This window comes from Bison bison, unplaced genomic scaffold (assembly GCF_000754665.1).
Source record: "Bison bison bison isolate TAMUID 2011002044 unplaced genomic scaffold, Bison_UMD1.0 scf7180017864376, whole genome shotgun sequence".
In the NCBI taxonomy this organism is placed as follows: Eukaryota; Metazoa; Chordata; class Mammalia; order Artiodactyla; family Bovidae; genus Bison; species Bison bison.
In genome coordinates, this window is record NW_011494948.1 from 219,731 (window position 1) to 234,838 (window position 15,108).

The 15,108-nt window shown below is 35.3% G+C and overlaps 1 protein-coding gene across 1 annotated transcript in view; it reads left to right on the forward strand.

The window, feature by feature from the left end:
• The window catches only part of UHRF2 (ubiquitin-like with PHD and ring finger domains 2, E3 ubiquitin protein ligase), a 70,423-nt gene extending 55,875 nt beyond the window's left edge, over positions 1 to 14,548 (forward strand). Inside the window, exons 11-17 of the mRNA XM_010857097.1 lie at positions 1,180 to 1,286; positions 4,657 to 4,819; positions 5,496 to 5,636; positions 7,424 to 7,517; positions 7,836 to 7,993; positions 12,432 to 12,530; positions 13,529 to 14,548. Coding sequence (XP_010855399.1) covers positions 1,180 to 1,286; positions 4,657 to 4,819; positions 5,496 to 5,636; positions 7,424 to 7,517; positions 7,836 to 7,993; positions 12,432 to 12,530; positions 13,529 to 13,675 — 909 coding nt within the window. The 3' untranslated portion in view covers positions 13,676 to 14,548. The remainder of the gene's footprint in view (positions 1 to 1,179; positions 1,287 to 4,656; positions 4,820 to 5,495; positions 5,637 to 7,423; positions 7,518 to 7,835; positions 7,994 to 12,431; positions 12,531 to 13,528) is intronic.
• Positions 14,549 to 15,108: the final 560 nt, after the last annotated feature.

Here is a 15,108-nt window from a genome sequence, read left to right on the forward strand (position 1 = left end):
TGTGTATAAATATGAGTGTTTGTTTCTTTGGGATAAATGCCCAGAAGTGTAATTGCTGGGTTGTATGGTAGTTGCATGATTAGTTCTTTAAGAAACTGCTCACCCCTCAAAAAAATGGGGAGGAAAAAAAGACCTGCCAAACTGCCATTGTGAAGTCAATCCAGATACCATCTGGAAGATCGTATCTGATCAATTTAAGAAGTATTCTGGACTTTTTAATATGTACTTTTTATTAGACTTTCTTCAAATGATGTATACACTGAAGATGAATTCCTTAATGCCTTATTACTTAAAATATAAACCTCAGTGTTGAATCAACAGTGTTTAACCCAAACCTCAGTTTGGATCTGCAAAGGGTCCCAAAAGTTTTAGGACATATAAAAACACTTAAAATCATGAAATTTTAGTTCTGATTCTTAGTCCAAAGGAAAAATTAGATGAAAAACCTTTATTACAAGCAAGAATGAAGTAAATAAAATCATTATATTCAGTCTGAATTAATTAATCTTGCATTGAAGAACGACTATTAAGATAGCGTTAGTAGAAGTCATTTACATACTGATCGTTTTCTTAGTTTAAGCACTGAATCAGATAGAAACTTAACAATAATGATACAAAATTGTAGTTAAATTCTTTTCTAACTTTCTTCTTAATTATATGCAGTTGTCTTACCCAAATATAACTTGGGTAAACCCATAGATTTTGAAATGTGAGGAACTTACAATGCTATTAGGATTATAAATTTGAAAGTTATCATCAAACTTGGATATGGTATAGATTGCTGTTGAGAAATCAGTTTTGGAGTATTTATTAAAATGATGCCCTGTAAAGAACCTACAAACATAGTATTGATATATTTATTTTAATAACATTGAATTAATATTCCCAACCTATAAGACCTTATTTTGTAACATTCTATAGATTATTTGTATATCACAAGAATAGCTATGTCTGGAGGTGTTGGAAGCTATAATATTAAAATGAACTCTTTAGATCAAGTGATACACCTTGACGGTATATTACACACAAGACTGTATTTGAATTTTCCCTTATTTTGGTAGATACCTTGAGAGAACATGTCAGCTTATAACATCCTAACCAAAGTTCTGGCTATGAAATAAGAATGGGTGAAATCCTACCTGGATTTAGATGTTTAATGCCAAAAATGTTCTTCTGCAGGACCGAGGTGATGAATTCACATACACTGGGAGTGGTGGTAAAAATCTTGCTGGTAATAAAAGAATTGGTGCACCTTCGGCTGATCAAACATTAACAAACATGAACAGGTACTCTTTATTGTTGGAGTTTATAAAAATTGTTTAGAATTTGGGCTTTGTATTAACAGTTGGAATATAGGACTATAATTTATAACTTACACTGTAGAGAAGAATCCTAAAGTGTAAGTTAATATAGCTAAAATAAAAATCTTATTACCTGATTAGTATATAAATACTTATAAGCTTTTAACTTATTTTTATTACTCTTTTTTAAATGACGTAATTCCCAGTCTTAATACGTGTGCTTTGCATTTGGAAACATGTTGAAAACTTTGAAGAAAAGAAACCTATATAATTTAAGTGAAATTAAGGAGAAGATGGCTTGTCTACTACCACATAGGTCAAATTTTGTTCTACTAAACACAAATTTATCTTTTAAAGTGACAGACTTCTTATTAGAAGAGACTAATGTGAAATAGGGTTATGTTTGGGAGCCACATTTATGTGCATGAAACATCAGATAACTTAATCAGAACTACACAAGGTGCTTTTAGAATTTATGTCTTTTAAGTGTCTAAAAAAAAATCATTATGAAAGAGCCACCTTGTGCCAACTTTATCGTATAGAAGTATTTATGATATTCCAGCTTCATTGGAATATAAAGTTTAACTTCAAATGTTGTATTCTGTAAATGCATGCTAGCACCAGAAATAGATTAAGTGACCCAAACCATCAGATAGCAATGACCACGTTGTAACTTGTCATAGTGATAATTTTGCAATGATAAAGTTGAAATTTTTTGTGTTTTATTGTTAAGAATATTTTGTGAAATATTGAATAAAAGTGAGTTTTGCTTGCCTGAGTCTAAATCACTCAGTTTTAAGTAGTGTGCCCTTAATTTCTGATTACTATGTGAAGAATATACTTTGTGGTTTCAAGACTTTTATTGTATACCAAGTTATATAGAATCTGTTTTTATGTCTTCCTTCTATATTATTTCTGACAGTAGGATTATTATATTGAACCAGCAGAGGAGACAGGTCAGATTTGCTGGTGAAAACATTGTTGAGGTAGAAGTCTAGTCCCTATGCAGTCTTTTGCTAATGAGGAAGCAATTCTTTAGGAGGAATGATCTTAAAAAGAATTAGAAATATTTTGATGTGTATTGTCAATGTATCTTGAATTTGCAAAAAGGCTTTTTCATGTCAAATCTGAAAATTATATATTTTTTAAAATAATATTATTTGACTTGAATGAAACTTCCTTTGTAACTACCTGCACTTGTACATGAGAGTTTCTTTTCAAGCTTGGAAAAATCTAATAAGTATACCCTGTTTATCATATGTTACAATCTCAGAAAATAATTGACAGACAGTAAAAATGTCTATATTAATAAAGAAGATAGTGAAAATGAAATAGTAACTCAGAGAACAATTCAGGATTAACTTATCACAGAGATGTTAACATTCCTTCACTTAACTTATACACTGAGCTGTGCGTACGCCTTGTGATTGTAAAGACCTCTTCAGCAAAGATACCTATGTGTCTTACTATAAACATGAAAACTGGAGTAAAAGACCCTTAGCTTTGAACCATAGTATATTCTTTCCTGGAGTGTATATGGTCTAATTCCTTTTTGCTTCTCTACTGAGAGGTAGTTTGATACCTGCTCCTTGGTTTTAAGAAGTTTGTTCCTGTTTCTTCTCAGCTCTTCCACTTTATGAAACTGAAAAGGGCAGCAGGTAACCTGACCATCCTTTATCGGGACAATTAGAGGCAACAGATTGAGCTGTGGACAGAGTATTGGAAAAGCCTTTTGTTTTGCCTAGTTTCATCCTCTTGGACTCTTTACACAGACTTGAACAGACTGCACACTTACGTGAAACTGGAAGTGAGTTAATAATCCCAGTTAGTGGTGGCAGTCATTATGACGGAAGGTACCTGTGGCACCAAAGCATTCTACTCATTAACAGGAAGATAGTACATATCTCTATCTCAGTTCTTTTAGGGGATGAAGTATTTGTATCTCAGTAGATATTCCATAAATAATACCAATGCTGGAATTGATGGCTACAGTTTCTTCTACCTGACAGAGTTTTAATGCATTTCCCATATGAGATTTTAACCAAAAAATGATAACTTGATGAGTTTTAATGACACCTAAAAATTTTTTTTATAACAAAACACTTAAGTTCATTTACTTTAACTATGATAGAGATTATAATAAATGAGTCATTTAGTCCTAATTTTATTTTTTTGAGCCTGCATAAAAAGAACTATACCCTGGAAAAAAGTATTTTGTTCATATCTGATTCAGATTTCAGGGGAGGGTGTCTGTATATTTTTAACCTTAAATGTTCTCAGTGGATTCTTTGCACTTAAGTTAGGATACAGGTGTCTTACAGAAGGAATCCTCAACCTCACGGATCTCATGCCTGATGATCTGAAGGTGGAGTTGATATGATAATAATAGAAATAAAGTGTGCAATAAATGGAATGTGCTTGAATCATCCTGAAACTATCCTCCCCACCCCCATTCCATGGGTAAATTGTGTCCCATGAAACGGGTCTCTAGTGCCAAATAGGTTGGCTACCACTATCTTAGAGGAAAAATACTAACTTTAAATAGTTCTAGTTTGTCTTGGAGAGCAGGACTATGTTTCCCCAAGAATAACATCTAATAACCTTACTGATTAGTTACTACGAGATGAGTACACATACTAAGGAAGGTTCAGCTAAATCAAGTGCTGCTTCCAGCTCAGGGTTCCTCCTTGTTCATGTGTCATCAGTAAAATGTAGTGATCTTGAGCAGCCAAAAATCTTTATTGTCATGATTTAGCACAGGTATTTGAATGCTTCAGTTTTATTTAAACTTATCTTTTTACTGGAAATCTTTAAAGGATATCTTCATATTAAACTTGTTCTTTATTATCTTGTAAACTTTAAGGAATCTCTGTCTGGAATATGGAAAGTAGACCAAGAAAGGTCATTTGTACCTTGCAGACAAATTTATTTTTCTGGATTTCTTTCTACATTATTCCAACAATTTAACCTTATTCCCTTATCAAAAATAACGGTTACAGCAGTCAACTTGCTTTAGTTTTCCAACTTTCTCCCTTCCCTCAACAACGTTATTTAAAGAAAATTCCATGTATTTCTAGTTGTTTTCTATTATACGTGGCACAGATGTTATTACTTTCAGAAGAACCCTACAGGCTATCTGAGAACCAATCCCCTGGCTTGGGGGTGACATCAGAAAACTGATTTGTCTTCTCTGCTGGTGGGGGAAAGCATAATCCTATTATCTGGAATAATATGGAAAGAATCATAGAATCTTAACCATCAGGTAAGGCATAATTCACCTTTTAAGTTAGCTAATGATGTGATTATATACTTGAAGAAAGATTACTTGGTATAAAGACTTTGTTTTATTTTTTAGGGCATTGGCCCTAAACTGTGATGCTCCATTGGATGATAAAATTGGAGCAGAGTCTCGGAATTGGAGAGCTGGTAAGCCAGTCAGAGTGATACGCAGTTTTAAAGGGAGGAAGATCAGCAAATATGCTCCTGAAGAAGGCAACAGATATGATGGCATTTATAAGGTGCTCTATCTGGCATGACATCTTGTTAGTCATTCTTCTGGGCTTTCAAGACAGGGTTGCCACAGGGAACTGCTCTACTGTGGGTGGGCTAAAGGAAACAATAGAGCTTCTTAGTTGGTCTTTCTACTTTTTCTAGAAATAAAACAGGCACAAAATGAGCTCTTAATTTTGATACTTGTCTTTTAAGACTTACCTAAAGTCCCTAAAGGCAAAGTTATATTTGGGGTTAAGTTTTTTATAAGTGATATTCTCTTATGATAAAACTGTTCAAATAACTTGGCCATTGTAAATATTGAATTCTTGTATCTTCCAGAATGATTCTAACTAATAGATTTTTCAAAGTAGAGCACATTATAATTTTAAAATAGGATGCATTCTTTGTTTTAAAAACGAAGGCATCTACTGCCACCATTTTAATCTACTATGTAAAATTATATTAATGAACATAATCTTGCTACAACTTGAAATTTATAGCAGTCTGTCCTTATGGGAATTATCATAATTAAGAAATAAAGTCAAAACAATATTTTAGTGCATACTTCTACTTACTATTCCAGCAAAGCCAGTATCTTTCAAAGTTGCATTTAGTTCTGCCAAGTTTACTTAAAACACTAACGTGACATTATGATTAAGTCTAAACTGTACATCTCAAACTAGCTGAAATATTATGATTTAGGTGGTGAAATACTGGCCAGAGATTTCATCAAGCCATGGATTCTTGGTTTGGCGCTATCTTTTAAGGAGAGATGATGTTGAACCTGCTCCTTGGACCTCAGAAGGAATAGAACGGTCAAGGAGACTATGTCTTCGTTTACAGGTTAGATTACATTTGTCTAGGCTACATGTATGTTCATAAAAATGTATGCCTGTGTACTATCTGTGTGCCTTAACACTGGATATAACCCACAGCAGTTGATCAGTGGACTGTAAGGGGTGAGGAATGAGATCACACAAGTATAGGAAAGGAAAAGAAGTGAAAAAACAGCCTCCTAGGTATCAAACTGCCCTAAGACCAAGAATTGTGCTTGGGGAAAACTGGGCTTGACAATGAAAAGTAAAATACATTTGACCCTTGAACAGCACAGGCATGAGCTAAATGGGTCCACTTATACACGGATTTTTTTTTCAATAGCAAATATTGCAGTACATTTCTGCAGTTGGTTAAATCCCCAGATGCAGAAGGCCAACCATAAGTTACTCATTTTTGACTTCTGTACAATTGGCCCCACCCTAAATTCCTGCATTGTTCAAGGGTCAACTGTATTTCCAATTCACTCTGGACTTTAAGTATGAGGGAAAGGGATACCTGAAATTGAGGTATAGGAGGCCTTGAGAAGGGAAGTTTTATCCTAGAGGGCATAGGGGGTGTGTCTCTGGTAGGGGAAGGGGGGAGGTGGCTTATAAGAGTGGTCTGCTTTCTACCCTTCTCACTTTTCCTCACCCCTTTTCTCTCTCCCCCCTCCAAGCTGCTTCCTTGTCCTGTCACCACCTTTAGTGCTTTGCCTTTTTTTTTCTCTTTGCCCATGCTTAGCTGTTAACCCATGTAAGACTTTGTTAGTTTTGTGTGCATAATGGATGGTATGGCTACATTCCCCCTCCACTGCCTATACACCCTAGACTTTGTCCCTGACACTGACTTCAGAGCATGGTTTGAGTTTATCCTCCATCATTCCCCATCACTGTGCTTCTCGTAAAGACTACCAGCTTTGTCATTTCCCCTGGCTCTGCCCACACTGCATGTGTAGGGGCTGAACTATGGGCAAGTGTCTGACCACACAGGCAGGTGAGTGTGTCTCTTCTAGTGCAAGTCTGTTTTTTTGTTTTGTTTTGTTTAGTTTTTTCTTTTTAAACTCATGGAATTGTTTAAATGAGATCCGTCAGCTGCTAAAATAACTGCCAAAATCATTCCTTTTATAAATACTTTTAAAACCTATTGTTAAATCCATTTTCAAAACATTTTTTTTTCAGGTCTACTGTTCAGCAGAGCAGTATTCTAGATAGGTTAAATGTGAAACAGTTGAACAGAAAGAAGCATGTAAGCCAGTCAGCTATGATGAGTTAATATCATTGAGACTTGTAACATTTTGAGCTTTAAATATGAGTGTTATCACAAAGCATGTCCAAAAAAATGTATAGCCAATAAAACACAAGGGTAACTGGGTAGAATTTACTCCTTAAAGTCTTACCTTTTAGTTGATAAAGGATTCAGTAGTGGCTTTAGGTCTTCTAAAAGCTCTCCTGCCTTACCCTATCTGCCTGTTAATTTTCGGAGGCAGAGACTTACCTTTCTATCTAATTCTACTTTCTTCCTCAAACTTTTTAAGCCACCTAGTCACAACTTGTAGACTGTTCTTTTCTCTTTTCAGTCTGAAACTAAGATCATGATGTTATAAAATAGAATATCTTTACAGTCAAAAGTATATTCTTACACTGAATTGGGGGATTTTTAATAATCTTTTGTCCTTTGAATTCTGTTTCTTTCAATGTCTGTGTCCTTTATATAAATCCTTTTAATTTAGGGAAAGTATAGATCCCTCCCCATTCCCCTTTAACCTCTCTTCTCTATGAAGGTTAAATCTACATTGCGCTTTTTCCCCTCATCAGTATCCAGTAGGTTACCCTTCTGATAAGGAAGGGAAGAAGACCAAAGGACAGTCAAAGAAGGCCAGAGGAACCTCAAAAAGGCCATCTGCAGATGGTAGGTAATGATCTAAGGATGTAAATACAAATAACTTAGTTTTTAATAAAGGGAAATACTAAGAGTAAGCTGAAAACTCATAAGAAATTAAAAGAAAAGGGGTTTTTTGTGTGTGTGTGTGTATGGTGGGGGTGGAGTGGGGTGGGATATTTGTGTATTTGAAAAATGTCAGAGCCTAAACAGCAAAGTATCCTAAACTATGGGAAAGTTAGATGCTGCTTTATGCTTGTTATCTTCATGTTAAGCATAACTGGTGCCGGTTAACTCATCTGCTTAGAACCACTTGTAGTCTGCTGATATATTTTTAAATAAATCTAGATGATTGTCCAAGTGCCTCCAAAGTCCTCAAACCATCAGATTCAGCAGAAGCAGTTGAGGCTTTCCAACTGACCCCTCAGCAGCAACATCTAATCAGAGAAGATCATCAAAACCAGAAGCTATGGGATGAAGTTCTTGCATCTCTTGTGGAAGGACCAGTATGTAAAGATTTTTTAAAAGAGTTTCTAATATTAATAAATGATGAAAAATAATTTCCCTATGAATTATCATTTTCACAAGGCAGTTAAAACTTGATCCTTTTATCCAGGCTTCTCATTCAGTTGCTCCTTTCAGAAATGAGGCAGCACTCAAATGCTTTTAAGTTGATTTTAGGCCTCTTAGATGTTGGTTTTTTGACTACTTTGTGCTTAAACTGTATGAGGTACTGTTCATAGGGAGCATTTTCAGTTGTGAAACACATTCAATTTAATCTAAACCTCATCAGGAAAGTTTTGTTCCAAGTTACCTAATAGAATAAGTCTTAAGCAGTTCAGCACAATTTTCAGCGCTCGTATGTTTAGCCTAGGAGTAAAATAAAAACCAGCATTTAAGTATTTCCTGTGTTTTTTATTTTTTTGTTTTCTTTGATAATCATAACATTTTAAAGTGAAAAGGAATTTCAAGTTTAACTGATGTCTGGGTTTTGTGTTAAGCTGTGTTTGCAATGAATTTTTATTATCAAATCCCAAAAGGTAAAGGTTCCAAATGTAAATTGTCCATTCATTCTTGGCTCTCTGTTTTTGTCTCTCAGTTTACTTATAAATTTGATTCTTCAGTTTTCTTAGATATTAGACCTTTGTCAGGTATAGTGCATTACTCTTCTGTTTTCTTTCCTGTGTATGTGATGTGCAGCTGTTGGGGGTGAACTCTAGTAACCTCTCTTGAAATTCCATTTGATCACCTTTTAGTAGTTTTTTCCTTCCCATGTTTTCTTCATTTTCTGAGGGCATTGGCCAGAACTTCTGTGTGTTTGAAATGGGGTTAATGCATATCTTATATGCACCTTTTATGTGGATTTAGAGGAAACTCTCATAGTTTTTGTGTTGCTTTTAGTCATCATTATGGAAAAATCTTCCTGATACGCTTTTTAGACTAAGGAATGAATCAGTTCAGTTCAGTTGCTCAGTCATGTCTGACTTTTTGCGACCCCATGAACTGCAGCATGCCAGGCCTCCTTGTCCATCACCAACCCCCAGAGCCTACCCAAACTCATGTCCATTGAGTCGGTGATGCCATCAACCATCTCATCCTTTGTTGTCCCCTTCTCCTCCTGCCCTCAGTCTTTCCCAGCATCAGGGTCTTTTCAAATGAGTCAGCTCTTTGCATCAGATGGCCAAAGTATTGGAGTTTCAGCTTCAACATCAGTCCTTCCAATGAACACCCAGGACTGATCTCCTTTAGGATGGACTGGTTGGATCTCCTTGCAGTCCAAGGGACTCTCAAGAGTCTTCTCCAACACCACAGATCAAAAGCATCAATTCTTCCGTGCTCAGCTTTCTTCACAGTCCAACTCTCACATCCATACATGACCACTGGAAAAACCATAGCCTTGACTAGACGGAACTTTGTTGATAAAGTAATGTCTCTGCTTGTGAATATGCTTCTAGGTTGATCATAACTTTCCTTCCAAGGAGTAAGCGTCTTTTAATTTCATGGCTGCAGTCACCATCTGCAGTGATTTTGGAGCCCCCAAAAATAAAAGTCTGACACTGTTTCCACTGTTTCCCCATCTATTTCCCATCAAGTGATGGGACTGGATGCCATGATCTTAGTTTTCTGAATGTTGAGCTTTAAGCCAACTTTTTCACTCTCCTCTTTCACTTTCATCAAGAGGCTCTTTAGTTCTTCACTTTCTGCCATAAGGGTGGTGTCGTCTGCATATCTGAGGTTATTGATATTTCTCCCGGAAGTCTTAATTCCAGCTTGTGCTTCTTCCAGCCCAGCGTTTCTCATGATGTACTCTACATATGAGTTAAGTAAGCAGGGTGACAATATACAGCCTTGATGTACTCCTTTTCCTATTTGGAACCAGTCTGTTCCATGTCCAGTTCTAACTGTTGCTTCCTCACCTGCATATAGGTTTCTCAAGAGGCAGGTCAGGTGGTCTGGTATTCCCATCTCTTTCAGGATTTTCCACAGTTTATTGTGATCCACACAGTCAAAGGCTTTGGCATAGTCAATAAAGCAGAAATAGATGTTTTTCCGGAACTCTCTTGCTTTTTCAATGATCCAGCGGATGTTGGCAATTTGATCTCTGGTTCCTCTGCCTTTTCTAAAACCAGCTTGAATATCTGGAAGTTCACTGTTTGGAGTGAAGGAGATTTATGAAATACCCTTTGGACTGATATTGGAGAGTTTTTTTCTTTGTTTGTTTTGTCTATAAATATAATATTTTGGGTTGTCCTTGGGTAGAATGAGACTTACATGTTTGGAGAACAGAGAAAAGTGAGTTAACTCTGTGAGAAGTGTTAACTTGCTTTTTAGCCTAGAGTCTCAGGCATAGAGCGTCTTGACTCTGGTATGTAAGAGTCATTTTCACTTAGAGCAAGTAAGAAACAACAAGCAGTTGTTGATTATGGTCTAATTTTCTGGTTGGAGAGGATACAGCTGGGTTAGTTGGTAACTCAGGTGAATCCTAGCTGTGAGTGGGCAGAAGACAGAGTAGCAGATACAGGTGAAGGATAATGACATCTGGTGCACATGAAAGTTCTCTTTTGCACATTTGTTGTCTGGGTGGAACTTATGTATTAGACTTCAATATGAGGCTTTTAATATATCCTGTTTATCAATTAAAAAAATCAAAGTCATCAAATCCTGCAAGACTTGATAGATATGTGCAAATCAAGTATACTTTTCAATCTCTTCTTTCAGTGTAACTTTTATATGAAAGTCAGCACTTGACAGTTCTCAAACAAACAATAAAACCCTGCCCTCTAGTGGCAGGATCTTACATACCTAGGTCAGGTGACTGTAACCTTGCTGCTAGTGGTTACCCTGCATAGGCTTCATGCCCATTTTCTTCAGATAAACCAAGAACAAAAAATCAGATTTTAGCCAGCTGTGACTTTTAAATAAGTACATATATTACATATGTATGTTTATATCCAAACACCTTCCCAAGGCCTTACCTGATCTGGCATCCCTACCAACCTCTGCATTCCCCTCTTGCCACTCTTCCCCCTCAAACTGCTTCAGCCACAGTGACATTTGTGCTATTTAAACACACTAACCTGTTCCTATTCCTGGACCTTTATGCTGTCTCTCTGACTGGCATTCTCCTCTCTTTATCTTCATGTAGCTCATTCCTTCATATCCTGTAAGTCTCTACAAAGTACTACACTCCCCAAAGTACTAGGGAAGTACTACACTTCCTGGCTATATTTTCTAAAATAGACCCTCCTTACTGTTGCTTTAATTTGCTTTGTTTCCTCAGTTATGAATATCTGAAATTGAATTTTTAAAAATTTGCTCTCCTAAAGGAATATAAAGTTCTCTGAGAACAGAGACTTGGCCTTTTTGTTACTCTCTGTAGATGAGTACTTAGCACATTGTAGGAACTCAAAATGTTGATGCTACATATGTTTATATTGCACTGTGAAGGTACTGGGGAAATAAAGTCGTTTGACAGAGAGATGGACTTAGTATTAAAGTTTTCTCCACATCTCCCCGGAACCGGTATATTCTTCTAGTGTGTTGGATAATACTTTAAAAGTTAGTATCAAGATATAAATATGAAATGTAATCCTTCTTTGTTTGGGTTTTTTTTACCTGAAATTCTTGTAGATTCTACTTTTTCTATTAACAGAAAGAACAAATATAAAATACACTCCCCCACTACCCAAAAATAACTGAGTGGAGGATTATCCTGGTGACTATTCAAAAAACTACTTTTCCTTCTAGGTTAAACAGCTTGGATAAAATAGAACACAATAATGGCTTTTGAAGATTAAAGAGTACTCATTTGATCATGTTTGCTTTAGAAAGCTTGACCTTCTATAATTTAATCCCAGTTTGAGTAAATGTTAGCAATAGGAAAATAGGGGATTTTTGGACTGGGGCAAAATATCACAGAAAATTATCCTAGGAATATAAATACATTGATTCTTTGGGGTTTTTTATACTAGAGTATTATTGCCAAGTGGTTTCATCTTTTTCAGCATAAAAAATAAGTATTGAAGTTTTATAAGAGAAAAGGGTGAATAGATATATTAGAATATATATAGATATATTTAGAATAACATGGAGCTTTTTGAAAATCTTTATGTAATGACCTTGAGACAAGTTGTTCATGATTTTTTTCAAGTGAAAAATAGTAATCTCTGAAATATGTTTTCTTTTTAAAGTCATATCTTGACTTTGCAAACTTTGTGACTGAATCCTAAGATTTAAAAACTAACATGTTTATCTTATGGATGAGATTTCTGCAGTTTCCTATTACACATTTGCTTGTAGTTACAACCACTACTTGATTTTTTTTTCTTGATAGAAAGCGTATATACTAAACGCGATTGACACTTTTCCCCCCAATTATTTAGAATTCTGTTAATATATTATGAAATGCTAACCTTTTTTTCTTTTGCTTGGGTACCATTTTAGAATTTTCTGAAAAAATTGGAACAATCTTTTATGTGTGTATGCTGCCAGGAGCTAGTTTACCAGCCTGTGACAACAGATTGCCTGCACAATGTCTGTAAAGTAAGTAGAATTCCTTTCTCATTTTCCCTTATTAGGCAAGGAGGCACACTAACCTCCAAACCTGTTTTTAGCTCATGAAAAAGCAGTTTTTTTTCATGAAGCAGAATAGATAAGGAACCTTGCTGGATAGGAAGCATTTAATTTCATCTTGGTGGTGAATGCATATTTTAATTCTACAACAGTTCAAATCTATATAGTCTCCACATTCTACCATGTTTGAAATTATTGAAGATGAATTGAAATGGAAAAGAAAGTTAGGTGTTGCTGGTGTTTTCTATTAAAACTTATGTATGTCTCATATGTTATAGTGCAAACTGAAATAAGTCTGTGTACTTAACAGAATCTAAAACAAATTCTGTCTGGCAGCATACCCAGAGGAGTTGTGTATTGTCTTATCAGTGTGGTATAAAAGGAATTTGAATTTCAGTCAAACCAAGGTTGGAATCTTGTTCTACTGCTTGGTGGTTATATGTCCTGACCTAACTTCTGAGGTTTAGTTTCTTTTGTAAAATGGAAACAGACTTTCCACATAAGTGTTTTTATCTGACCTTGAGTCAGTTAAATAGTATCTTTTTGGAAAACACATTATATAAAATAGATAATGTAGTTTTAAGGAGGGAATTCCTGAGGTTTTTTTTTTTTTTTTGGTGCCCCATCAGGAAAGATAAGGATTAAAATCCAATCTCGGTGAGGCTAGTAGGAACCATGCAGAATTCTAACACTCAATTCACTGAATGAGGAAATTTATATAAAAATTGTCATTTGCCTGAAGTCTCACAGTGTGTGTTAGAGGTGAAACTGAAGCCTTGTTTGTAAGTTCATTTTCTACTGCAGGTTCAGGCTTTGACAGTTGTTCATCTTTTATGTTTCTCTTGTTGCCAAACAGTAAGTTTCTAGTTCAATTCAAAAGCCTAAATTGTTGAGTATTTTCTATGTGCTTTACCCTCAGATGAAATCAGGTGTGTTTACTTTTCATTTTGCTTTTGGTTTTGCCTTAGGATTGTTTGCAGCGCTCCTTTAAGGCTCAAGTGTTCTCCTGTCCTGCTTGCCGGCATGATCTTGGCCAGAATTACATCATGATTCCCAATGCGGTTCTGCAGACTCTACTTGATCTTTTCTTCCCTGGCTACAGCAAAGGACGATGATCTGTCTACTACTGTGTTGCTCCCCATGGCTTTTTGGACAATAAGGAATCTAAAATGGTTGGGGGTGGTTGGGAGGGTGGAAGCAATGGTGGACCATATCTCACGTTCTGAAGCAGCTAATCCTCTTTCCTACATAGCCATCATCTTGTGTGTGTAGTGAGAGGCCCATTTCTCAACTGTCTTTTAAATATCAAAAGGTAGTTCTTGTCAGTTAACAACTAGTTTTAAGGAGTAAGAAGTCAAAGCCTCAGCTCTAGTTGATATCCAAGTTATGATTTATTTTGCAACTACCTCAGGACAGAAAAGATTTATGGGGATTTTTTAAATCATTGAGAAATTAGTTAAATGAAATTTTAGCTACACACTGCCTCCCAAATATTAGTTGTGCCTGGTTCATGTAATTTGATTTTAGAAAAGGAAGTGACACTTGAGATTGTTGGAATGAACGCAGCTTCTGTAGTGTGCATAATACATTTTTAATGTCTTCTTCCATTTCAGTGTGTGTTTTGCAAGAACAGGTTCATTTTTTAGCCCATTTTGTGAGCTCCATTGTGCTTTTTTCTGGTGTTTTATGCAAGTTGACTACTAATGAGAACAATATGAATGCATCGTTGCTGCATTAGTGTAATGTGGTGTGGTTTTGCACTTAAAAGAGGTATTCAGATGATCTAGTTGTAAATTTCATGAAAAGCCTCTTCTGTACTAGTCAAACTGCTTTTAGTGAGTCTCACCAGTGGTTTTACATCTGCAGAGCATTGAGGACTGGGCTGACTTTTTGAGAGGATTGAAATTGCTTCATATTGTGATCCTAAATTTTATATTCACTATATTCCCTAAAGTATACCTTAATAAATATTTTATGATCAGAAAAAAGCTCATCTTGCTTCACTTTTTTACATTTGTATGGCTTATATTTGTAGGTATATTTAAGAATCAGTCACTGCCAGAGTATTTCAGTGTGTGTTTTTACTGAAACAGACATTATGCACAATTTTTTACTCTTAATTTTTGGTATGAAATCTTAAGTACTAAAGGATAGATTTCACCCTGAATTTGATTTTTTTTTTTTTTAACTAAATGGGGGAAATTTTCAAATTAAGAACCTAGTGACTATTTTATCTATAACAACTCAGTCTTATGTTCAATTTTAGCATAATCAGTGATACTTGTTTCACAGACATGAGAATATTCTAAAACAGTTCTAGTTTCTGAAACTAAATTTTCACAAAAGTTTTAATATTATTGAGTCAGTTTTCCTGCCCTTGAATACAGAGTCAGAAATATATAGTCAGAAATATAGTCTAAAACAGTTCTAGTTTCTGAAACTAAATTTTCACAAAAGTTTTAATATTATTGAGTCATTTTTCCTGCCCTTGAATACAGAGTCAGAAATATAGCTATATTTATTGAATATTTGCTTTGCATTTGTTCAT